Source organism: Danio rerio, chromosome 24, assembly GCF_052040795.2.
Source record: "Danio rerio strain M-AB ecotype USA chromosome 24, GRCz13ab, whole genome shotgun sequence".
In the NCBI taxonomy this organism is placed as follows: Eukaryota; Metazoa; Chordata; class Actinopteri; order Cypriniformes; family Danionidae; genus Danio; species Danio rerio.
In genome coordinates this window covers 32,706,101-32,733,119 of record NC_141044.1, presented here as the reverse complement: position 1 = coordinate 32,733,119, position 27,019 = coordinate 32,706,101, and the positions used below count along the sequence as shown (strand labels likewise).

At 37.9% G+C, this 27,019-nt stretch overlaps 1 protein-coding gene across 25 annotated transcripts in view; it reads right to left on the bottom strand.

Moving 5' to 3' along the window:
- The window catches only part of ntng1a (netrin g1a), a 249,022-nt gene that overhangs the window by 113,700 nt on the left and 108,303 nt on the right, over positions 1 to 27,019 (bottom strand). For all 25 annotated transcript variants that reach the window (XM_087309785.1, XM_087309807.1, XM_087309787.1 and 22 more), the window contains one exon: positions 24,806 to 25,495. In XM_087309785.1, the coding sequence (XP_087165911.1) occupies positions 24,806 to 25,051 (246 nt within the window). In that variant the 5' untranslated portion in view covers positions 25,052 to 25,495. The remainder of the gene's footprint in view (positions 1 to 24,805; positions 25,496 to 27,019) is intronic.

The following is a 27,019-nucleotide window of genomic DNA, read 5'->3' as shown; positions in this document are numbered from 1 at the left end:
ACTTGTTTGGGGCCTTATAAACATGAAGAGAACTCTAAATTTAATTAGATATGTTGAATTACAAACTAATCAGTGACTTCATAAATTCAAAACAGTATAAACAGAGGTTCAATTATTCATCCATTCATTTTCCTTCGGCTTAGTCCCTGGTTTTTTAGGGGTTATCAAAGTGGAATGAACCGCCAACTACTCCAGCATATGTTTTACTCAGAGGAAGCCCTTCCAGCAACAACCCAGTACTGTAAAAAGTACATTGCGCCACTAGCTTAATGTCAGGTGACTCAAGCTCTTCACAGCCTTCAACTGCAGCTCGTGCTGTATTGAACAAACACACGCCACTTCATAACTATAGCGGCCATTTTTTCAACTGAACTAAATTTATTTTTGATGTCTTAGTTACACTATATTTGGAGGGCTGGAACAAACTGTCTTAGGGGCCGGGTTCATCCAGTGGGCCACCAATTGAATAGCCCTGCTTTAAACTATTAAGAAAATGTTCATAAAAGTCACCTTTATCCTTTTTAATCATACAACTTGTGGGAAGAAATATTAGGGACCCAAGGCGCAATTCAAAACCAAAAAAATAATAATAAATAATAAATTGTAAATTGTAAAATTTACAGATATTGTTTACAGTGTACAAAATGTTTCATGAAGTTCAAATGTGCGCATGAATATGAAAAACATACACAATTATAAGTGAATGAGACCCCATGTCTAAATTAAGGCCCACACCTTTGCCTTCTCAATCTCCTTCCCTCTTGTCTCCCAGGGCTGATTGCCTCCCTGGTTGGATGTCATTTATCCCCTTTAGCTGTCGAGGTGTGGGCCAGGCTCCTCTCAGCTCTCTGTCAGCTCTGAGGGACCAATGTTCTAAGGTTGTGACCGTGGTTAACTGGCTGTCCTTTTCGCCCACCCCGGGACGGCACACGCTGACACCATGAGTCAGCCTCCTGTCTGCTCCTGCACACCCCCTGGGATCCACTGGCCTGGCTGAGGATACTGAGACCCATTTTTTTCAGATTCCATAGGATTATAGTATATTGCTATCAAGTACTGGATGTATTTGACTGTAAACTGTCTGCATGATGTCCATGTAATGACCCTGAGTGTTGACGCAGTTCAAAGAAGCGCTGAATGGCATTTAATATCAACAGATTGTGGGTTATTCAAAGTGTTTTTACAGTAATGGCAGAGACACTTTGATTAAAGTATACAGACCAATGCATCCACAGGGGGCAAATGATAGATACTTTTGAAGATGCATCTGCTCTTGAAAACCGAAAGCAAGGGATTTTTATTATTCCCAAAGGATGGGAAGAGAAAAATATATGCATACCATACAGACACATTAATTGAGAAAAAAAAAAAAGTCAAAACAAATAAACTGAAGGTGCGGTGTTTTTGACAGCTGTCTGCAGTGTTATTGAGTGAGTTTGTAATTGTCATGCAGCGGGCGGTTCATGGCCGAAAGGGAGCGATTGAAGATGTTTTGGTGCTGCCAGTCAGACACATATCAGCCTTCTAAAATGATCCACTGAATATTCATTAGGTTTAGCTCACTGAGAAAAAGACATATGCCTAGGGTTGCTGCCTAATGAAAGCAGCGGAAACATTAGACTTGTGTAAGTTAATGAGCGCTAGTGTTTTTCTCTGACCTCCTTTGATAGTGCTAGCATGCCAATGCATTTCATTACAGCTCAGTTATCTGAATGCTGTTTAATAGTAGAGCTACAAAAGTTTTTTTTTTCTGAATTATGCATAATGGCATTGAAAAATTTGGATAGTGTGAGCTACCTCACAGTTTCATTTAGCATTCTCCAGATGGACATATTAAAGAGGTAGTCCAGAGTGTATTTTTAACGTTAAGCTGTGTTTATAAGATGCAAAACCATGTGTGCTCAAGATTCTTTTGAAAAAAAAAATCACGTTATTTTTTCATAAATCTTAATCTGATTATTTACAGCCACTCAGCTAACATGAAAACAACCACGTCACCAAGAAAAGTGTCATGTCCATACAAGCATGTGCTTTTGTGCTGTGTAAATACTGTCAGTCAGAGTAGCTGTTAGCTCTATCAGTTTGAGCCTGAATCAGAGAGAAAATGACACAGAGGAACAGCTGAACCTCACGCCTGCTCTCTAAAATAAAATCCGACAAGTGTCTTTCATATATATTCGGAATAAGCACGTGTAAGTAATATGAAACGTTCACATATCTTTAGCGAGTTGGTTATTTAGGATGTTTAACGCAGGGAAAGCAGCCGCATAGAGACGCTGTAGCGCTGGTGAAGATTGTGGCTGTTTACAGTGGTATGACAGATAAATATGAATTTGTAGGTAAATTGTTACCAATGCCAAACAGCATTTCCTTTTGTCTACATCCTTGCTAAAACATACCATTAATCCTAGACACTATAAATGCAATTGATCAATTTTAACAAAAAAAAATAAAAAATACTAACAGGTTGTGGCTTACAATCCAAAGCTTTGTCTTTTAGGGTTGGAGCTGCTCTTTTTTTGAGAAGTTTTTAGCTGAATCCAGCAATGAACTGGGAGAGATTCTGGAAGCTGTCCTTTGTCAAATGCTAGCTATATATATTTTTAATAATTTTTTGGAACATAATTAAAATTAAACTGTAAGCACTTCTTCTTTGTGTTGTGTCCTTTGGAAGCCCAAATACAGAAACAGAACAAGCTCTGTGGAAATAGCAGCATTTGGACGGCGATTTAGCTTTCTTTTGATATAGCATTATAGTTCCTCTAGCCAAAGTCCTTCGCTGCGCGGGGTGTACGTATATCCTGAAGCGTTTGTGATCTCATTAGTAGGCCCACACGGAATTTTCCGCTGAATTCCGCAGATTTCTACAGATTTTTAGCCCATCATTAATTCTGTTTATTTACTTGAGTAAATGTGTGTAAATCTAAATTTATTTTGTTTTCTAAGTAATTACAGTAATATTGACTAATATAAAAATGTTCATCTGAATTACATTCAATGCAGTTTGTAAAGCAATATTTTCTGTCTTTTAGTAGATATCTTAAATGAGGCTCTTGCTTTGTGTAACCAAATAAAGTGAATCTAATTAGATTTGCAATTTAAACGTTAAATAAAGGTTAAAAAGATATTACTTTTTATTTCACATAATAAGGTTTTTATACTCCCAAAATAATTCCGCAGAAATCTGCAGATTTTTACCAAAATTCTCCGCAGAAATAGCAAAAAACGTCCGCAGATTCCGTCTGGCCCTGCTCATTAGCCAGGATGTTTTTTTTGTAGTCCCCAAACTTCATTTGCTATAGGCTTTGCTAAACTAACTTTGTAAAAGCCAATGCTGCCCTTAGCATTGAACTTTGAGCGTATTACATACAGAGATGTTGTTTATGTTCGAACACCTATATTACCCATCAACTAAAGTTTAAAATATAAAATTGTAGTGGACCACCTCTTTAAGTTAAATGAATCACTTTTAATTAACTGAATGTATTGAAAATCTGAAATGAAAAATTAAAAGTACTAGTGTATGTTTAGTCTAAATATAACAATAGGCATTTGAATGCCTTATTTAGAATTTGTGTCCATAAGACCACATTAAGATCCCCTGGTTCTAATATCTGACCTGTCTAAAATGGCAGTACTGCTGCCCAAACAAATACTGACCATCAGATCGCTTCATCCCAAGCTCTTTTCTGCTCCACTGAAACCCAAGTTCATTAAAAGTTGGGGAACAGTTGTGAAATTGCCAACACAGGAAAGACTTCAAGAAGTAAGGCAGGCAGAACATTGTCCAGAAGAAGATTTGAATGGGATTGTAAAAGCTTTGCTTGTGCTCTCTTTGGTGTACCATCTCTCCTAACTTGGACTTGAAAAATACAGAGCTAAGCCTGTCGCCCAGACAGCTGCCAGGATACACATCACCGCTGCATGCTAAGAAGTCCACTTCAGCCTGAAAGCAGTCCCACACAGTGATCCAGATCCTGAACTCTCAGCCTTTGTTTCCTCTGCCTGCATCTGAATCAGTACCACATTGAGGAATGGGGAATAAAAAGGTGAAACCCACTGTGAAATCACCTGATGTCCAGTGTCAAAAGCAAAGCTATTCCTGCTCCACGTTAAGCCTAGATAAGCAACACAAGCAAGCTGATAGTCATACAGGAATGATGTTCTCAGCATTTTGGGCTTAAACCCTCAAACGCAGATCCTAAACACACAGTAGTCAATAACCCTGAAAGATGAGACAAGAACAGAATGTTTCATATCGAATGAATAATCCGCTAAATGCACTATAGAATTAAGTTAATGTAGAGAAAATTTGGCAAAGTCATCAAACTGACAGCTACGCTGAGCTCAACCTTGAAGCAATCTCTTTATTGAAAAGAGTTTACATGAAACGATTATGACAGAAGACATGCCTAGCCTTCCAAATTGCCAGTTTAAAAATAGACAGCCGAAACAACTTTGGACAGAGATAATTCTGTGGAAAGGCCTGTCGACTGGGGAGAAGAGCGGCTTATGCTGTGTTCTTATCTACGAGCAGAATAAACCCCGACGCCGTGACACATGGCACGCTGGCACACACCTCTGCTTTCATCCATTCTCTGAAAGCAGAACAGAGATCAAAAGCATTAGCAGAATTCAGTGCCAGTGTAAAGCACCGCTAGAGATCTTTAGCGCTCACATACTATGACATACTAAATAGGTTTTCTCTCAGCAGCAGACGAAAAAACATGCTCTGATAACATGACATCCAAGCAAAAGTCTCATTAATTGGCAGAAGTCTAATACAAAGTTCATGCGGGCCTGGTTTTTCACAGTAACCAGTGCTGTGAATGCGTGAAATAAAAAATGTGATTGGGACATAGGAGACCATTCCACTGCAGACCAACATAGCTGACAGTTGTTAAAGAAAAAACACTCACTACGTTTCATCAGTTATCGAATTATTTGCCTTAATCTGAATAAGACAATAATTTGATTAAGGTGTTTACATGAGCTGCTTTTTCAAGGTTCCTTTCATGATCCTGTTTTACATGTTATAGCACATAATTCGATTACCATCTAGTCACCACTCTGTCCACATATCCTCCAGAGTTGTAATTTCGGGTGTTTCATTTTTAATTTGTTGACTTTAACTGCAGTTTGGCACTTTCACTTTCATTCAGGAACATTTCATGCATGCCCCTAGTGACAAATGAGATATTGGATGCGAGGATGAACTGCTGCAATAGTGTAGTCTTGAGGGAATTTGAAACTGCATTACCGCCGACTCGGTAGGGGCAGAGAATAGTGTCAAACAGCCGTGTGTGTATAGACTATTCAGTCACATAAATGTAACAATGATAAAAGTTTGGTTGCAGCGTCTACATGTCTGTCCTGCACTTACTGCAATAATGTGACTAAAATCGGCATACTTGACTTCCGGTTGGGTGGGCTAATGAAGTAGATATGTTTGTTTCTCGCTCCTGTACATTTTTGATTTAAACTTGCATTAAGCCAATTTTCTGTATTTGTCAACATAAAATGGGAACACTTTTAAGTAAAACTATCCTTTCGATTAAACATTACCTACATCGCTGAAGCAGAGCAAAAAAAAAAAAAAACTGACCCCTCCGATGATGATATGAATGATCTGAACATGGTGAAACTTTTGCATCAACATCAACAGACCCTATCGGCGAAGTTTAAATCTAACATTTCCACTCGTGAGGAGAAGATGGACCGCTTCCATTCTACACTGTCAGATCACACACAAAAAACTGCCTCATTTGAATCAAATGCCAACATACTCTACTGGTGGGTTCTGGCGGAGACTTGTATGAAATTACAAGATAAAGTTGTGGACCTTGAATCATGTAGCCGTCGGAATAATATTCGGATTGTGGGCATATCAGAGTCGCTTAAAATCGGCATACTCCACATGTCTTAATTGGATTTCTGTTTAGTTCGATAATGACTTCAGTCGGATTAAGGTTATCAAAAATTGCTGTTTACATGGCAGACTCTTAATCAGAGTATTGTCTTATTTGTATTAAAATCGGATGATTATTATCCATGTAAACGTACTTAGCGTTTCAAATTAATGGGGGCCGAGAGAACGTAACGTGCTACAACTAAAGAAAACATGCAATTACAAAAAACGGCAGCAAATTGAAAAATCTTCATCACTTTGACTGCACACGTGCTTTATTTTCACACAACCCAAACACATTTTTTTAAAAAGTGTCGCATTTTCACACAACGCAAGCAATCAATAAAAGGTGCTGCATTTTCTCACAATGCAAACAATTTACGAAAAAGCACTGCATTTTCTCACAACACAACAGAAATATTTTAAGACGAACCTAAAATGTGACAGACCCGGCTATTTAGGTTATAGTTATTTAGGCTAAAAAAACAACAACAAAAAAACTCATCTTTTAAAGATCACCTACAACTTCACTGAGCAATAATCACGGCACAGCGGCGTCCATCACGTTTTTGGGTCCCCTTGAAACTTTTACGCTGTGTTTCGTTGTGAAAAAAAAAAGCAGCACATTTTATTAATAGTTTGCCTTGTGTGAAAATGCAGCATGGTTTTTAAAAAATGTATGCAATGCATTTTTTTTTGTAGTTGTCAGAAACTGCAGCACGTTAAGTTCTCTGGGCTACCATACAGATTGACCAAATATATTTCTCTGTGAGATAATCATCTGAACTCTAAATATAAAATGTGCAACAGGCTTCAGAGCACAATGTGAAACTTTGTCATTCATCTATGAAAAAAGCTGAAGATAACCTATCAAAATAAAAATTGCTGATTTTAGGTTTTAGAAATGGCATTTAATTTATTTCTATGAAGGCTGTTTGAAAACTTTTGGTTTAAAAGAAAATAAGAAGTTCATATAAAAAAAATAAAGCAAAATCTTAAATACATACACAATATTAAAAAGTATACAATAAAACTAAACCCTTTTATTTTATTTAACACTTATTTTTTATTTTACAGTATTATAATATTATCACAAATTATTTAAGACATTATAGTTTGAAAAAGTATCTATAAAAACAATAACAGTAGTATTATTACATTTTATTATTTATTTACCACCATCTCCGCAGAGTGAGCAGATATCAAGATGCTTTAATGAGAGCTAGACTGAAAAACCTATGTGCATTCCTGACCACGACCTCGTTTGCCTATCACAAATATATGTGCCGTGAAGTTTTTTTAATTGAGCTGATCACAGTTAAATGTAAACTGCACCGACAGCTTTAGGCAACCATAATGGGTCCTGCTCTCATGGCTCACTCTAGAGGAAATGTTTGAGGGGAAATACATTAGGAGGAGTAATTAGGATTATTAGCAGGGTGTAATTTGCTCAAGAGGGAATAAAACAAATTGCCGAGGCGTTTCTAAGCTAAATCGAAAATGAATACAAAATTACTGGCATGATGAATAGAGGGATTTTACAAATGTTGACACGAAGGGCCCTGGAGTCACCACCAAGCCGCCTAATGAGCAAAGACCGCCTCAGGGTCCAGACATATTGTGTCAGAAACTGTAAATGCTGACCTGTGGTTTTCATATAGCCACCTTCTGTGTTCATATTTATTGCCCATATGAGTCTTTGTAAAAATAAAAGAGCTGTAATCACCACTTGCATGCATCTCATTTGGGGTGAATCGAAGAACTTTTCTGGATGTTAGGAAAATTATTCTGCTTTTTCTCAATCCACAAAGCAGATTTACATTCTCACAAGTTCTTCCACATGCATGCGAGGTTTTGTTCTACTCGCTCTACGGCTGCTTCTCTATGAAAGAGCAGCTTGAAACAATAAGAGCCACGAGAAAAAGGCCCTAATGAGATTTCTTCAAATTCCGGCATACATCAGACAAAATAGCCCGTAGTATGGCGGCTGTCGTTTTGAGCTATGAAGTTTGGTGGGGAGGGAGAGAACGAGCACATTAAACACCATTAAAGAGCCCCTTAACACGCCCCGAGATGAGCCGTTACTCCCTGAGCAACATCTGAGGCTCAATGTGTGTCACTAAATCACTTCATTTCTATTCTCTAATGTGCAGCGAGAGGATACGTAATACATTTTAAGCCAAGGCTTTTGAAAACGACGACCTACTGAAGTTACGCAAGCTTCTCTGTAGGCTGTCTTCTCTGACTGAGGACAAAGATACACCTCCCTTCAGAGTATACGTGGATAGCCACTAAAAAATGAAGAATAATGCCCTCAGTTTCCACTGTGAGATAATTAATATGAAAAAAAATCATATAATAAAATGTTATGCTGAATAGAGAAGTTGTGTGGGTTGTGGTTGAGACAGAGAGATTGAAGGAGAGGTGAAGGGGAAAACGGGTATTATCAGATCCTTCTTCATTATATTCAGGCTATTTATGATAACTAAACCGCAAAAATGGGTCATTTGGAAATCACCATTACAACAATGAACAAATAAACAAAATGACCAAAATGAGAAACAGAATAAGTTAGCCAATCATAACCAGTGGTGTAAAGTAACAAATTCCAAATACTCAAATTACTGTAACTGAGTAGTGTTTCAGGAATTTCAATTTATTAAGTAGTTTTAAAAAAGGTGTATTTTTACTTTCTCTTGAGTACAGTTTTAGTGCTGTGTCGGTACTTCTACTCCTACTTTCCTTTAACCTGCAGTCACTACTTTATTTCTTCTTGTCTATGGGTATTACAAAAATCAGTCCTGTAATTCCTGTCCAATCAAATCGCACATAGAAGGTAAATGCCATAAATTACCTCAAGACATGGGTCATTTATAATTGCAGCAAACTGTTGGAAGCATTAAAAGTGTCCAAGAGGATGTCCAAAATCTTTACACACATTGACCCAGAGACTGTTTAGATCAGGGGTCACCAACCCTGTTCCTGGAGAGCTACCTTCTTGCACATTTCAGTTGCAACCCTGACCAAACACACCTGTTTGTAATTATCAAGTGCTGCTTTAGGTACTATTAATTGGTTCAGGTGTGTTTGATCAGGGTTGGGACTGAATTCTGCAGGAAGGTAGCTCTCCAGGAAGAGGCTTGGTGACCCCTGGTTTAGATGCATTTCACTGATGAGATGATGGATGTTTACTGTATGATGACTGAAATGGCCTTAAACACCCAGCAGGCACAAGATGTCAACATGACGCCAGATTGACGTTGTACCCCAACGTCGTGGAAACATTGTATTTTGTTTGGAAATGAAAATCAGGTTGACATCAGAACCCAACGTCAAGCTGACATCAATGTCCAACGTCCAACCAAAAATCAGCCAAATATCAATGTCTAATGATGTTACAGCTTGTGTGCCTACTGGGCAATAACTAAATGCACTACAGAATGTTACGTTTACACACATCCACAAACTACATGTAAATGCATCAGCTTTTAACTACGTAATACTCACTAGTCACTACTCTTGAGTACTTTTCAACAGATACTTTTACTCCACTTGCACTACATTTTTTGGCAAGTAATGTTACAATTACTTCAGTATGATTTTTCAGTACTCCTTCCAACACTGATCATAACAGAGGAAATGTATATATCCAGGACTTGCAAAATCTGGAAGCCCGACATCCCGGGGTTATTGAGTGTTTAGTCAGGCTACCAAAATATCCACCTGCACAGGAGGCCAATATATTTCAATGCTTTTACATTCTCTCACAAAGTGGATAATTATGCTTGTGCTGTGCTGCTTATACGGTAGCAATAAATCCACTTGTTGATAATAAAGGAGAAAAGTCACAATATTATCATGTACCTCTCAAATAATGTAACATGGTGTTTCTATCAGTTTTATCGCTTGTTCTGTACTGAATCCACAGCACTGAAGCGCACAAACACTCGCCACTCACTCTGAGATCGCACTGACATAAGATTCAGATACAGCAATATACTGAGCTGAGTTTTAAATGTAATAATCATATGTTTCATATTTAAATCACGTTAATGTGTCTCTAGCAGCAGCATAAACAAAACATCCTCCTGATACATTCCGTTACCTTACATGCCAGTTTAAAATAATGACTTCAACAAAGTGACATTTATTTAGGGACAATTTAAAAATAATAATAAAATAAAATAAATAATTGTAACACTTTATTTTGATGGTTCAGTTGAGTATTGGTAAACTCTGCTTAATGTCTGTTGATACTGCTCTTTCAACAGACATTTAACTGACTACAAGAAGCTTTGCAAGAATATGTCAACTTAAACTAACACTAAACCCCAACCTAACAGTCTACTTGTAATCTAATGAGAATTAGTTGGCATATAGGTGCAATGTAACTTCAATTCAACAAGCGGACCATCAAAATAAAGTGTGACCTAAATGATTTGTAACACGTTCATTTCTTACATCAGAATTGTAAAGAACTGTACAGTTTAATAGGACATGTCTTTCTTTTGTTCGTAAACAAGCCGTCTCACATCATGAGCTATTTCAAGCGATGCAAAATTAAAAAAAAAAAAAAATATATATATATATATATATATATATATATATATATATATATATATATATATATATATATATATATATATATATATATATATATATCTTTATGCAATAATTCAATATCAAGATACTTTAGTTAGCCATTCAGTTAACGAAAAAAGTTAAATTTTTTATTTTTTAACTATGCTAGTGTGCATGTCTTTGCAAAAAGCATCTGCAGAACAGACGCACATGCTTAAGAAAGATAGAATACACATCATCAAGTTAATAAGAATACATTAATGTCATCTGTCTACTTTTTGCAATAATTCAACAGGAACGGTAAACAACTGGCAGTCGGCCTGTGAAAGGAAATGTCTGTTTAATTTTTGGACTTACACTTAGTTAAAGGGATAGTTAAAAGGGCAGTTACCTAAAAATGAAAATGCACCCACTATTTACTTCTTTCACTTGTTTTAAACCTGTTTGAGTTTTTATTCTTTCTGTTAAAAACAGATAAAGATTACTCGGTAACATATTTAAATGGCTTTATAGCTGCAAAAAATAAACTGAAACGATGTTCACTTAATCATTTTTTGGTTATTTAAAAAAATTATTTAAGTAAAATATTACAATTTTATCATAGTATGTATGTTTTTGCTTTTATTTAATACATAATGTATTTTCTATTTGGGCTGCTTACATTTATATTGATATTATTTTTATACCAAAAACTGTAGAATTTCTGCCTGAGGGCTACCAGGAATTTAGAAATTTTGCGAACCCTGGTATCATTATAGTAGCCTGATTGATTGCATCGAGAAAGTGAAAAATCAACATAAATATAAATTACACAAGAAACCTCTTGAAACAAACAGACATGAGCATAAAATCCCATAATTATTTTTACATTTTATTTTTCTATTGTTTTAAGAGAGCTGAGGGGAGGAGCTTGAAGAAGATGTCAGTCTGAATAGAGGGGAGTGGAAAGGGAGTTTTAAATGCCAGACATGTGCCGGCTGCTGCCTGCGGGACACAGACTTGCAGACACTGCAGTCCATCCACCAACAGACTCAATTTACAGATTGGAGAGCAGCAATAAAGAGCTAACAATCTCACTACAGACAGCACTTCTGTAACCGCTCAGTGGCACGTCCATTTCTCTTCCTTTGCTTGCCCTCTCAAGAAACTGTAATTTGCTCCTGTTTTTAATCAGGGTCTTACTAATTAAATGAAAGCTCTTGGGCCTCTCCTAATTTGGTCCTGGGACAGTCTCATTTGCGCAGTAAATAGTGATTATAGCAAAAAGTGTGCATCAGAGCTGTATGTTTTGTCTCTTTAGTTAGACTTTAACAAAAAAGAGACAAAGAAATCGATGTTCAAAAGTCAATGTTCATCTAAAAAACTACATTATAAAAATGTAAAATTATTAATCAATATCAGCACAGAAAATAATTATTTGACCATTTTATTGATGATGTGAAACTACATTTTAAAAACAAGACTTATACTAACTTGTCCATTAAGGTCTTTAGACTATTTTTTATGTAAAGCACTCAAGAAGTTTTGCCAAAAAAAAAATAAGAGAATGTTATTAAGCTTGGGTGGTAATACAGTATTCTGGTATACTGCGGGATCTAAAAATAGCAACGCTATCAGTTTCAATACCGTTATACCATCATAAAAAACAATACACTTAAATAGGAGACAAGGATTAAATATTAAATATAATTTATTTATTGCCTAAAAATGCATATGCGTAATTGTCATCACAGTTTGGCAGTATTTCAGGTTTCGATCGAATGAGAAGAGAAAGACGGTTAATAGGGACGAGGCAATTTGCAAATTGTGTAACAAAAAGGTGACTGTGAGAGACAGAAATACCTCAAAACTTGCATATACAGTATAGTTTCTGAATGGTTTAGGCACAAGCCAACCGTTTGGTGATGCTGTCTGAGCCTTACGTCATTTTTTTTATCATTATGCATGGTAATACAGCGATCACCAAACTTGTTCCTGGAGGGCCGGTGTCCTGCAGACTTTAGCTCCAACCCTAATCAAACACACCTGAACAAGCTAATCAAGGTCTTACTAGGTATACTTGAAACAATCAGGCAGATGTGTTGAGGCAAGTTGGAGCTAAACCCGGCAGGGACACCGGCCCTCCAGGACCGAGATTGGTGACCCCTGCTGTATACGAAGGTAAAATAGGAAGAAGGTTTGACGGTATCACAGTTTGGATACCGCCCAAGCCTAGATGTTATGTTAATACGCTCTCACAAAAGCCTCTCTTCTGCCCACTTTCACATGAAACAATGCTTTTTTTGATGAATTACTAATATGTGTGATCAGGCTTGGCTGGTCCCTGAAGAGTACAATCACACTGGTGTGATTAGAACTTTCTGAGCGCATACCATCAACTTTTAAAATTCAAATCTGACGGCATGCTGAGGCACAGAAAAAGGATACTCACATTAATATATCATAATTTGTGTGACGCTGTACAACAAATACTATTTTTACATTACTGTGAGGGTTGGGTTTAGGGACGAGGTAGGGGTAGATGCTAATAAATGATTGTGTAAATAAAAAAATAATAATACTTCTATCACAAATAAAAAAAAATAAAACAACTTCCGATCACAGCCATATCTCTTCTAGCAGCAACGACGGCACTCATTACCCATCATATTAGAAATAATACAACCATTATTAAGCTGTTTAAAAGGCTAAATATATGTTCTATCACATATTTGGGAATCTGACTATCAGAAATTTCCCAATATAATTACAACATTTACTGAAAAGGGCAAAAAGAAATCAGCTAGAGTATTTAAAACTCTGCGTGAAAGGGTTAGCATAATAAAGCACAAGTCATAAATATTAGGGTACGATGAGGTGCTCTTCCATCATCAGCAGCATCACACCTGACTGCCAATCATGGGCTACTAGCAATAAGCTCAGAAGCATATTAGTAATTCATCAAAAAAGCAAAGTGCAGCAAGTGTCTAGGGAAATATTTAGCATTTGATTCAGGGTTCTGATTGCATTGTTATTGATTTCAAATTTTCTCTGCAGTGCCTGCGACAGACATAACAGATCATTGCATTTTTGAGCTGTCAGTCAGTTGAAGCAGTCCGTCTAGGGGCCAGTGAAGAGTCTCTCTCTTTCTTTCTGACTTCACACGGCTCTCAGAAACAGAGATCCAGCCCCTGAGGCCTGCAGAGAGCCTTCTCAGCCCTTTTCTCATCGCCTGCTATCCCTTGAAAAGACAGTTTTTTTTTCTTTTCTTTCCACTCCTTGAAAATGAATAGCCCTATTAATCCATCCTCCACTGACCATTCTGAAAAAGACAGAAAATGAGAGATATGGCTCGAATTGTGTTTGTGAAGTTTTCTTTTTTCTTCCTTTTTTAATCAATCCCTTTCACCTCAGTCAAGAAACGTTGCCATTCGTGGTCCATTGCCCATTTACGAAGATCAATTTTTTTATCGATAGCCTCCTTCCTTTACTCAGCTCTTTCAGTCTGTCTCCAATTAGTAAATGGCTTGGCTTTGACATTTAGAAACTGAACATACTCATTAATCTCTCTGTCCCTTCACACGCTCACAAATGGCTGTTAATGTGGCTCAAATTGTGTATCTCGTCCTTTAAACCCCCCTGACCATGTGCAACACCGTGAACGATATCAGCCTTCATGGATATAATTCAACAGTGCCAAAAGCAATCCATGTCCTCGTACTGTGCACAGGATGATTTATTCAAGCTGGTAAAATATTTGTGTTTGTGTGCATGTGTTATCCATGTGTCTATGTATAATGTTTGAGTAAATATTAGATTATTTTCTGCCACTTTTCATTCCGCATCCTTTCCGTTTTCAAACGCTAAACAGATTGTGAAAGTCACTATGTCGGCAGAGCCAACACGAGCGTGATGGTGCTAGTAACACAGAGAGTGAGACAGACAACAAACACAAGCAGACAGAACGCATGTATGAAAGAAAGAAAGAAAGAAAGAAAGAAAGAAAGAAAGAAAGAAAGAAAGAAAGAAAGAAAGAAAGAAAGAAAGAAAAAGAAAGAAAGAAAGAAAAATAAAACCAAAACGTGAGCAAAAACCAACTCAGTTTCATAAACCTCACACAAAGCGCCACTGTAACACCACATCAAGCCAAAAGGCGGAACATCCATAGCTTTAAAAAAAATAAAATCAATAAGAATTCTAGATTTGACAGAATTAACAATAACAACAATTTATAACTCAAACTACCTTCAATATCTTTTGCTTTATTGTACTATATGCTCTCATTTTAGCTAGTCCTAATAAAAAAAATAAGAAGTTGAAATTTAAAATGTTTCCTCTGAACACATTTAAACCCACAAATTACCATTTTTGTGGAAAAAGTTTCTCCAAAATACACAAAAACTGTAAAACTGTAAACAAAGCCTCAAAATAAAGGCAAATACAAAGAAAGATAAAAAGAAAGAAAGAAAGAAAGAAAGAAAAAAGAAAGAAAGAAAAGAAAGAAAGAAAGAAAGAAAGAAAGAAAGAAAGAAAGAAAGAAAGAAAGAAAGAAAGAAAGAAAGGAAAAGAGGGAAAGATCTGTAGCCTAAAGACAGAGACAGCAATTAAAAGTAAATGGATCCCAGGGCCCTGTTTCAGATAGGCTACTACAGAATTCTGCCTATTCTTAGAAGCCGTCCTCTGAGAAGGTTTGAGCTGAGAATTTTCCATGCGTGATGAACTGTGGAAACCAACAAAAGCCCCATTACCAGGAGAGGGATTTAGTCTCGTCTTGCATTAGAGAGGGAGAGAGAAAAGAAGCCCTTAGTCAAATGGAATACATTAAAGAAAATTCCCTGTGTCATAGAAATAAAAACTAGAAGCCAAATGACGGTGGGCTCATTATCTGCAAGCCAAGAGCTCCATTGGGACGTATTCACAGAGCAAATTACAGACCAGACAAAATGATTTTCCAATATTGCACGGCAGCGTTTGAAATGTTTGCGTTCATTTAAGAGTATGATTTTCCAGTTGAGCTGCATTTTCTTGTTAAATATTTTTTGTGTGCAACTCTGTGAGGGTAAATGTCAGGATAAATGCTTATATGAAAACCATTTTAGCTTAAAGCGCCTGTACTTCCTCCAGCCATTACAAGAGAAAGACATCTTACCTCTGTGACGTGTTCAGCTTTATTCCACAATATAATGGGAAATTTCCACTTACTGGTTCTGTTGTACTCTCCATTCTACTCATTTTTTTGGCAGGTACAAAAAAAAACTGATGAAAAGTTGTCAGCATGCATTATGGGATAGCAGCATTGGGGAAATACATTCTTATCTTGTTGTAGCAGCCAGTATGCACTTAATCCATGTCCTGATAGAGTTAAGATATGGCAGGAAGCTTCGACTATAAGAAATACTACTTTCTATTACTGCGCCGAGGTGAATAAATTCAAAAAGCACACAAAGCTAACTTATTTATGTGCTTTCTGTCACGCTCCAAACTGTTGCCCATCCTGTCAGAGAACTTCTCTGTGAAAGATATTAACTGATTCCCACAGTTTTGACATATCAAATAGTAATTTGCTGGGTAGGGTGGTGTGTAAAGACACATACTACATTTACTACAGTCTAACATGACAAACTGTCAGTACATTTCACTGAAGAGATTGTGAATAAAATAATACGTCTGAAACTGAATTCTACACTTCAGCCCCCTTGATCGTGAGTTTCCGTGTGTCCTTTTCTAACTTAAAACCCCAGAGTTTTTATGGCCCTTCACATTTCTGCAACAGGCAAAAGGATGGGTCAGAACACACAAGCACACAGTTATTCTGCACGGCCTTTAGAGCAAGCAGAGGTTAAGTGACTTGTTCAATGCTCCTCACAAGGGAAGACGTTTCAGCACTGGGTTCTGAACCTGGTTTTCATTCATGATGTCAAGCCACCAAACAGCTAACAGTGTACCGGCATGAACCAGGTGCTGTGATGCTACAACAGGTAGCACACTCCTATTACAAAACTACTAAACCCAAAAAAAGTCTAACATTTAGTGTACGGTTATGAATATAGACTGCAAAGCTATTGTTTCATGTTCTGAGTTCAACACACTGTACAAAAATATCCATTACAGTACTTCTCACACACTGACTTTACTTGGGCAGGCCACCAAGGTATATTAACGGCCGCCCAAGTGTACTTGATGACAGATTTTTATTATATATATTTTTACCAATATTATTATCCTTTTGCACTTTTTTTTAAATCTGTCCAAGATAACAATACTGGCAGAAGCGTTCTGGATCAGCTGCAACTGCCTGACATTCTTTTTTGGAAGGCCAATGAGGAATCCATTACAGTAATCCACCCGGCTGCTGATAAAACCATGAACAAGTTTCTCTTCATCCTCACTGGAAACAAAGCATCTAGTTCTTGAAATGTTTTTGAGATGATAGCATGTTGATTAAGTTACTGCTTTGACATGACAGCTGAAACTCAGATCTGACTCCAGAATCACGCCAAGATTATTGACCTTATTTTTTGTTGTTTGACCCCTAGATACAAGGTAGGCATTCACCTTGAGAACCTCATCTCTGTTACCAAATGCAATGACTTCATTTTCTCTTTGTTTAACTGAAGAAATATTTGTCACATCCAACTGTTAATTTCATTAATGCATAGGCAGATGGTGTCATTGAGGCATAAATAAATAAATTGTAAAAATCCATGAATCACATTTTTTTTTTTTTGTATTTTTATTTTAGTATTTGCTAATGTCTGACCAAGACTGACAATCCCAATTGGTTTGTTTACTTTACAGTGATAGGCTCTGATACATTGCAACCACTTCAATAAGTAGCAACCGCAGCCTTTGATTTCTAGCAGCTCTACAACTACAAAAATAAAACAAATAAATGTATCCATCATGCAGCACAACACCTTAGATGTTTAACAATTTTATTGAAAAGTAATTAGTTTCTCAATAGTGTTAAAATGCAAATATTTGCCTCAGTCCATTCATGAAAGTCAGCACTTTTCAAAGCTACTTTGTGGCTGGTTTTGTGCAATCTCTCAGCATGAATTCGGCATGAATAAACTATTTGATTAAAGTCGAATGTCACCATTTGTCTGAGACTACACTGTATTGGCAGAAGCCTTTTCCCCTCGGCTTTCATCGAGACGCACATTTAAATATGAGAGGAGGCATATTGTAGCTGACAGCACACTCAAATCTCACTGAAATGTCAATGCTAAGCCACTTGAGGAATGGCACCGCTCTGAGAGAAGGCTGATGAACCAAAATGTCTTCCATCACTCCCCGAGCTCCACAATATCACGCAGAAATATGCAGGAAAAGGTCAGAATTATATATCAAAACATAAATGAAGCGGTGTCACTTTATAAAATAATGAATGCTTGAGTAATGCTGCAATCGGACAATCCTCGTCTAAAAGCCATTATGATTTTAAACCACAATCTAGTTTTCTTTCTGCAACTGTGTAATTGTTCCATTTTCCTTATTATAATCAGCTCCCTGTCATTCTGTTCATTTCTTCTAGGAGTATAATATCATGTGATGAAAGGAGCGGTCGTCTAGGGCTGTTGCATTAGTGAGGAGTGTTTCTTTGAATTGTCTGTTACGCCACAGCACTGGCGAACAAGCGATTTGAATTATATCTCGTCTAACTGTAAATATAGAAATCCCTGCTAATTTTGTTCCAACGACCATTTGAAGTGATGCATGAGTTCAATCTTTAAGATGTGAGTCTATAGTGAAACTGTCTGCAGAGAGCTGCAGTGTTCAAATCCAATACCAAGTGGCAAGAGTAGAAAAAAACCAAAGCATGATGAGTGTGAACATGGAGAAATTGGGAAGCAAGGTGTCAGAAATGGCTGATAGCAGTCACCCGCTGTTTGATTTAAGTCTAAAGGTAGTGGTAGCACAGACCAAAGAAGAGTTTTTGTTCTGTCTTTAATTTATTCTAGCAATTACTGGCAGTCAGTGCAGAGACCTGAGTCGTGATGTAACATGAGAGAATTTCCAGAGGTTAAATACAAGGACAACTTTTTGGATATGCTAAGGGACCACAGACTTGAGGTGGTAAGTGTTGATTATTAAATGCTAGAGTGGTTTCCTTTAAAATTAGCGATATTTAGAGAAAACACAATCACAAATGTGGCTCATCATATGCAAGGTTTGAAGTTATCTTTTATGCTTGGTAGCACCGGTGCTCCTAACTTGAAAAAATTTGTCGCAAAATTTAATTATGAGCACCGTTACTACAGGTGTTATATTAACAGGTTTATTGCATTTGAAATCAACACTAATCTAAAATAACTAACAAAAAAACATGCATGTGCCCACTGGCCCTGCACGCACTGCTTGACATGAATGAAACTTAGTTAATGATAATAACTCAGGGCTCGAAATTGCAGCTATTTTGGTCGTATATACACCTGAAATTTTGTCTATGCAACCTCAAAATATATTTGGGAGCATGTGTGCGAGTGCATAAAATTGTTGCCGTGCGACCAGTTTTTACAGCAAAATGTTTACCGCATGCGCCGATTTAGGAGAAATTCACGCAGAATGCATCTCTGCATCAAAGAACGCCAAACACAGCAGTCAGGAAAGGTTTAAAACAGTTGACATGTCAACTTTCTCCAATAAACAAATCCCACAATGTCTGCCCCACCTTCAAGCTCTTCTTATTGGCCCACTGCTCTAGAACAGAACGTGAATGGATCGGTTTATAACAGCCATCAGCAGCCTAAACAACGGAACATCTTCTAGTTTTACCTGCAGTGCTTCTGTGAGAAGAATACATTCATTTATATATGTATAAAATCAACGAACATGAATGTTTACAACAATAATAAATAAATAACCTCGTCATCTAGCCTATCATTTTTCTTTTCGCTCTATAAGCTCAAGATGATGGCATTGAGGACAGCATATGCTTTATTATACATAGGCATATAGAATATCATGGGATCTCATTTTTCACTCCGGTAAAACATAATTGTAAATTCTAATATGAAATAAACACTATTATTAAAGGGGTACTGTTTTGTCAAGTTTACCTGCTTTTAACTTACTTGTCAAACGTTTACAGCAATGTCACTGTGTTTAAAAATAAAAACATTGTTATGGCCTACTGTATGAAGCAAATAAAACGAAACACAATGTCACATCATTTGGTTCAGAAATGGAATAAGTAATGTCTCATCCATATGAAAGCATCAGGCTGTCAGTCTTTGACACGACTGGACTTTGCTCTGCAGCGCCCCCACACCTTGTTGCTCATGACAAGAAGCGCATATGTAGTTATCTTTTCTTAAGTGAGGAGTAAGTTGCCGTCATGCATGAATGAATGATATTTCTGCACTTTTACACATAATAATCCATGATCACATTACACAATACCGAAACCGCAGATCAAAATAACACAATATTTTTTGAGACCCCCCAAAGTTTCACAAATCATGTTCTCAGGGGAGCCCATGCCTAAATTAGGAGAGCTGAGCTGCCCCTAGCTTCCCCGCAGTTTGCACCCTGCTCCCAAACATATTTTGAGGTTGCATAGATAAAATTTTAGGGTGTATTGGCGACCAAAACAATTGCAATTTTGAGCCCTGATATGAACAGGCAGCCTTATGGACTGACAATAGTTATGTTTCCATCCAAAAATGCAAATTAAATTTATGCACAAAACTGGATTTGTGTGAAGACGCACAAATAAAGCAGTGTTTCCATCCAACCAGTCAAAGGGAACAAAAATGTCACTTCCTGGTAAACTGGCGACAAATATCAACAGTAAAAACAAAATTTGCTGCAGTAGGAGAAGCTGGTGAATCTTTTCTTCATTTAATAAATGACTTGTGCCTCTGAAGTCAATCCTGACATGCAGTGAATGCGCAGTGGTGTTTAAAAGCATGAGACGCGGAGCACAAAGGATTCTGGAGGTCATTATTAATAAAATAACACTAATACTCAAATGGTAAGGAGTTTTAAAATGACCAAAACAACATTTCAGATGGTTTACAGTGTGCTCAGTCTGCTGGTTTGTCCATTCACACACATTTTTATCATCACCTGATCTCTTAAAACAAAATTATATGACCTTTTTAAATGTGCATACTGTAATTTGTTTGGTAAAAGTTTTTCCATCACAGTTAATGCGCATCTTTTCTTACCGAATAAAAAGTTGATCCTACTTAGTTATGCGTATATGCTTTTTTATGCGCATTAGCATTGACGACCTAACCTTAACCTTAACATTTTGCATTTTCAAAATGTGCATAAAAATAGGTGGATGGAAACGTAGCTAATGACCTCTATGTGCAAGTGACCAAAGGGTCGAATTATTGATCATAAAAATTAATCATTAAAATGATCATTGATCATTTTAGACTTCAAAATGTCCTTAGATGGCCCCTGCTTTTCAGTTGCAATGAGCTCTAATTGCAAACTGCTGCTATTCCCACAACAGACAATCTTCTACCTGACATTATTTCACAAAAGTGTGAACTCAGAGAACACTGCAAGGGTTTCCCATTTAGGAATAAGCCACAGAGATTGAGAGCAACACAAGGTACATGTGCACAAAGAGAGATAAAGCAGACATCTTAAATTGACTTGGCATGATGTGTTATCCAAGTCTACAAGTGTCTGGCATTAATTCCCCAACAAAAGCACAAAACAATCAGAGACAAACAGCACTGTCTACAGCACAGACTCTGGTTGAAAGGGAGGCTGAGGAGGCGCTATTATGTTGTGTGCGCCACCGAGGGTCAAGTTTTTGCCATAGAGAAGGTCATCACCCATGGCGGTATAAAAGCTTTTCACAAATGGATCTGTCCTGCTTTCCTGCATTTCAGATTGCAGGGTAAAGCATTGGTCTCTCCAGTGCTTGGTTCTCTACAGCCTGAAGCGGGTTCACTGTCTGCCTGCGATGGCCTGTTACGGGTCTAATCAGAGGAAACAGCCCAGCAGCCTCAGAAAGTAAGAGAGAGAGAGAGAGAGAGCGTGAGGAGGCCATGGCCAGCCTGAGTAGAAATCAATTACGGAGGATTGAGCTCTTGTATAAAGAACACTAATGGCAATAGCCGGAAATAAAAGAATGATTACAGACATCATAAAAACTGTTATTGGCATAATCAGTATATCTATGTAATGTCTGCTGCCAATTTATGGCTAACAGCTCTGGAATTGATCGGTCTCGATGCACTGGAAGAAAACTGAGCGGGTTTCAAGGCTGGACAATAGAAATTTATGCAGCTTGACAACAAGGTGACCTGATAAATCAGCAATTAGAGAAAGGTTTTACAATAAATAAAAAATACCTGTCGAGTACTTAAGAGGTCTATTGCAACTAGGAACTGTACTTTTATTAAAAGCATGTTACAGATGTGGTTGATCAGACACATAATTTTTTTGCTTTATTCAACAAATAATACAACATCAGGGCCCCAGAGAACAACCAGAGAAGGCCAGAATGAAGAAGAGAACACAGGGAGCAGGCATGGACACTAACAAAAAATAGGTTAACTGCAAAGCTCAGACATTTCCATCTTCGATACCTTTCTGTCTTTTTCTTTCTTTTTCTTTTTCTTTCTTTTTCTTTCTTTCTTTCTTTCTTTCTTTCTTTCTTTCATTCTTTACCGTCGAGAGTCTAGTCAAGTTTAGTGCACGTGAAACCAGGAGTCAACATGACTAGTCCTTTTGCTGCTTCAAAACTTGAAATGGCAGACTCCACCCCTCTCAATGAGCCAACCACCAGCTAACCATGTGGAAACCAAGCTCAACAGGGGAAGTTCTTCATATCACAATAGTAACAGCTCCAGATTACCACTGAACTGGTGTAAATAAATGTAACCCTAAAGAACCGACACAGCTTCTCTTCAGGTCCAGGAAACAGGTGTGCTCCCTGACAAAAATGGGTTAACTCCACAGCTCAGACATTCCCATCTCCGATACCTTTCTTTCTTTCTTATCCATCGAGAGTCTAGATAAGTTTAGTGCGCCGTGAAACCAGAAGTCAACACGACTAGTCCTTTTGCCGCTTGCTTCAAAACTTGAAATGACTCTCACAGGACAACAAGCTGACCACCAGCTAACTATGTGGGAACCGAGCTCAACAGAGGGAGTTCTTCGTGGGGTTAATTTATAAACTAACTTCAAGAGGATCACATGCTTATGATTGAACATTTAGCCAATTCATGATTGACCAATCAGACGATTCCTTAGTTACAATAAATACTCTAAGTTCCATATCACAGTCATCTTCGTTTTGAAGAATCCGCACTTCCACCCCTACTCCTCCTCCTTTCTTAGATGGGTGGCACGGTGGCCCAGTGGTTAGTACTGTCACCTCACAGCAAGAATGTCACTGGTTCTAGTCCTTACCAAACCAGTCGACGTTTCTTTGTTGAGTTCACATGTTCTCCCTGTGCTCACGTGGATTTCCCCCGGGCCCCTCTCACCGTCCAAAAATAAATAACTTAAGTTAATTGACTGATCAATTAAAATAAATCAGTTATTAGAAATGGGCACCATAAACATGCTCCTAGTAAGTAGTTACATCTTAAGAGCAATCCCTATCAGTTCATTAGCTTCTACAGCAAGGGAGTTTCAAGATCAACCTGAGCTCAAACTCCCCTCTCGCCCAGCAATGGAAGGGAGCCCTGGACTTGAGGATCTTATGAGCTCAGAGACATCATGCCAAACACGCTTTATAAACAATCATGAGCTAAGTGTGAACTCGTGAAACATAACAAAAGTCATGCCACTACATTACCACTGAACTGCTGTCAATCAAATGTAACCCTAAAGACACCATAGAAGGGTTAAATTGATTATTTTTGGTTCGCTTGGTTTGGTCTTACAAAATCTGAGGTTTTTACATCATTACACTCTCTCAAACTCTCATTTTTCTTCCTTTACTCTTTCCTACAACCTACAACAATATGTGTTAGTTTCTATAAGATAATGTTTAATGCATGAAGGAAGGTGCCTGTGCATATTTATAAATGTAATGTCTTAAACTTCAATCTTGTTACCCTGCTTAAACATAAATGAGTTTTATTTTTGATAGTAATAGCCTTGGTTGAAGTCAACTGTCCGTTTGAACGATCGCTGGACGATTCGTTTGTTCGAATTTAAAGAGTTGATTCTTTTGAAGCCCCCTTAAAATTAATCTTTAATTCACTTTGAGCTAATTCGCTACAACCAAAACAGCCATTTCGTAAGTGCATAGCCGTAGTGTAACCAGAAATGAAGGCAGGCATTACCTCAGCACATACTGTTGTCAGTCATCTGTTATTGCAGTAATAACTGACCGGTGTGCTAGGGTGAAATTATGTGTCCATTTTTTTTTTTACTCCAGGCCCTTGGGAAACCAGAGAGCAGAGCTATATTGTGACAGTGACCCTCCAAAATGGATAACAGCCCTTGCTCTAACCTTGGGAATCTATCAGAGGGAGTCAGCATTTTCAAAAGTGCCTCACAGATATGGCTCTGAATAATGTATCCTATGAATAAAACACATTAGCGACAAAACATACTGAATAATTCACTTTTCACTCCCTGCACGCCAGATATTAGGTCCTCTGTCACTCAGCAGACTCTCATTGCACTGTCCCACTCCACTCGTTATTTTCACCTCGTAAATACTGTAAACAGCCTTACGCTCGCTCTCTCTGGTAAAACTTTAGGTGATACGTATGAAGTTTTACGAAAACATGCTCGCATGAGCGCACACACTAGTACAAGTAACATTGAGAATCATTAACTAATTTCTAATAGTGCGGGCCAGCTGTGAGCTTCACAGAACACTGTGCGTAAATGACATTTTCCTAATTAAACACTTAGACTTGCCCATAAAAGACGCACAGCTCACCTCATTAAAGAAAGCCAGATTTTTTTTTTTATAGTGCCTCTTTAATCCATCTCGCTCTTCTTCCCGTCTCTAACTCTATTCTCGGTCTCATTTTCAATGCTAATGACAGACAGCATTTTGTTCACAAAGACCCTAATGAAGGCTTCCACCAAAGCCGAAACGAGATAATTAACCATATAAATTGAAACAGTCAATGATCCTGCAGAGAAAGTGGATGCCATTTACATTAAAACAAATTTGATGTTAGGTCGCAGTGCTCCTTATTAGCGCTCAAATGGCGTAAATGAATGAAATCGAGTTTGTCAAGTTCTTCGAGGCATTCCCGTTCCTAAATCCATTGCATACTGTAACTGTTTAACCTCAGTTATCAAATGGGAAGCGTATAAATATATAAAATAATTGATATGCAGCCAAAACAAGTGGAATATAAACTGAAATTATTTAATTTGTTCACTCACCAAGGTGCAGTAGGTCTCTGGTGGGTCTCCACAGGTGATGTTAGGTGGGTCAAGAGTGACTTTTAGGTACTTGGTCATGTCTGCGGCTTCAGGCTGACAGGCCATATAATACCAGGTCAGGCCTTCCTCCGTGTAGCCTTGTGATTTGCACAAGTCGTAGTGTCCCCAGGTTGCGGGGTAGTGTTGCGTGGCCTGACACACAGTCAGCCATGATGCTTGCAGTGTTAGGAACAGTGGGAAAATCATGGCTGCTTTCTTTATCTAATAGTCAATTCACTTTGATGAAGCGTATCTGCCTGCTCCTTTTCTCTAAGAGATGCACAAAAGCTAGAGATATACAGAAAGATGGGATGGTTTACCAAATAATCCAAGTTTTGCTGAATGTGGGCCAGAAGAGGTGCGGAAGCATGCCAGCGTCCTGTTGGTCACTGTTAGGTCCTCAAGCCTGATCCTTCTATCTCCACCTCTGGACTTTATTGCGTCTGCAGGGAAGAGGCAGGACAGCAGGCAGGGTCGGGGGTGCCGGCAGAGATAAGAGAAGTAGAGGCAGAGAAGACGAAATGATCGGAGAGAAAGAGAGCAGGGCTTCTGACACACTGATGAATCGACTCTCTGGCTGGATGTTGACTGACAGCCGTCTCAGCTTTGCCTTCTGTCAATCATCCTCTGTTGCAGCTTGGCATCTGCACTCTGCACAGAAAAAAAAAACAAGAGAGGTGATGGTGAATATGAGTTCGGGGATGGAATTTGACAGCAAGGGGAAATTAGCGCGTCGACTCCTCTGAGGTGGTGCCAGTCAGGTGTCTGGTGTGCGTCATAGACAAATATCAGATATCTAAAAGGCCATCAAAGAAAACGTGATCTTGCATTACCCATAATCTCCATGCAGGCCCATCCTCTTCCACTTAAAATGCTCTTTTGATAATGAATATAGACCGATAGCTATGCGTTACACTAAATTAAATTACAAGATATAGACGGTTTGGGTCAGAATTCAGAGAATAGGTGCAAAACTAATGACTGCTAGGATGCCTTTTGTATAGGAATTGATTGAACTCGCGAGGTTAGTCTCATAAAAGTTACTATAGAAACATGTGTATCTGCTCACTGTGAGCTGAAGTGGCTTCAGAGCCCCTAAAAGAGGTCTGTGTAAGGCTTGTGTAGGGATAAAATAATGTGAAAAGCTTCTCAAGCACAACATTAAATACGTTTCCCTATCATTAAGAATAGGGGCTCGATATCTACATATTTCACACAGCATAAGTTGCTCAAAGAAACCACAACTACCTTGAATCAAATGCTTTCCTCCTTACTGACTGCTTACACAGGGTAGATCTGAACATGAAAATGCCCTATTATTCATGGATTCTCATGGATGCCTTTATTTCCAATCCCATTAAAGCTGTAATGCTTTCAGTTTCATTCAGAATCACCCAGTGACTCATTCTCTCAGATGTACTGTATGAGGGGTCTTTGCAAGGTAAGTTTGAAAACACAAAGCTGCAACAAGTAATAGAATTTGTTGGAAAAAACTCAACATTTCAACAAAGTTGTGCTTTTATCTGTTGTGCTTTAGAACAGTGAAACAATGCACTGAAATAGAGCCCAAGTACAAACGAAATACTACAAAGAAGGATGAGAACCAAAGCAAGAAAATGATTCATGCCTAGAGTCTTGTAATATCTGCATAGCTCAAAGTCTTCGAAATATACTGAATCAAAAAAGCATCTCAATGGCTCATTGACATTTTTTATGCATTTAATAATATCACGGTACATTGTATGTTTGCATAGTCTTACAGTGATTACTCTTTTAATATTCAAAAGGCAACTAATGCCAATATTTTTGCTTGCTATTAGGGATGTCCCTTTCAATCGGCCAGAGATCGGTATGGACCGATAATCACATTTTTATACTCAATTGGTACTCGTCAATCTGGCCAATCTTATGAACCAATTGCAAGTGTTTGTTTACGAGTTTACACACAGAGGAAGACGCACATGCACTCTTCAGCAGTGCTACAACGTGCAGAGAAAGAAGTTGTAGAGGGCGTGAGTGATCACTGTGCTCACATCACAGCAGCTAAAATATTAAAATATACAGTTTATTGGCATGACTCCTGCAAGTGATCTCTTTTTTGTAAGTGCAGTCATTGTATGTCCAGTGTTTTAAGCTGTTGTGACACAAGCAGAGGGATCGTTGTTATTTAGTGCC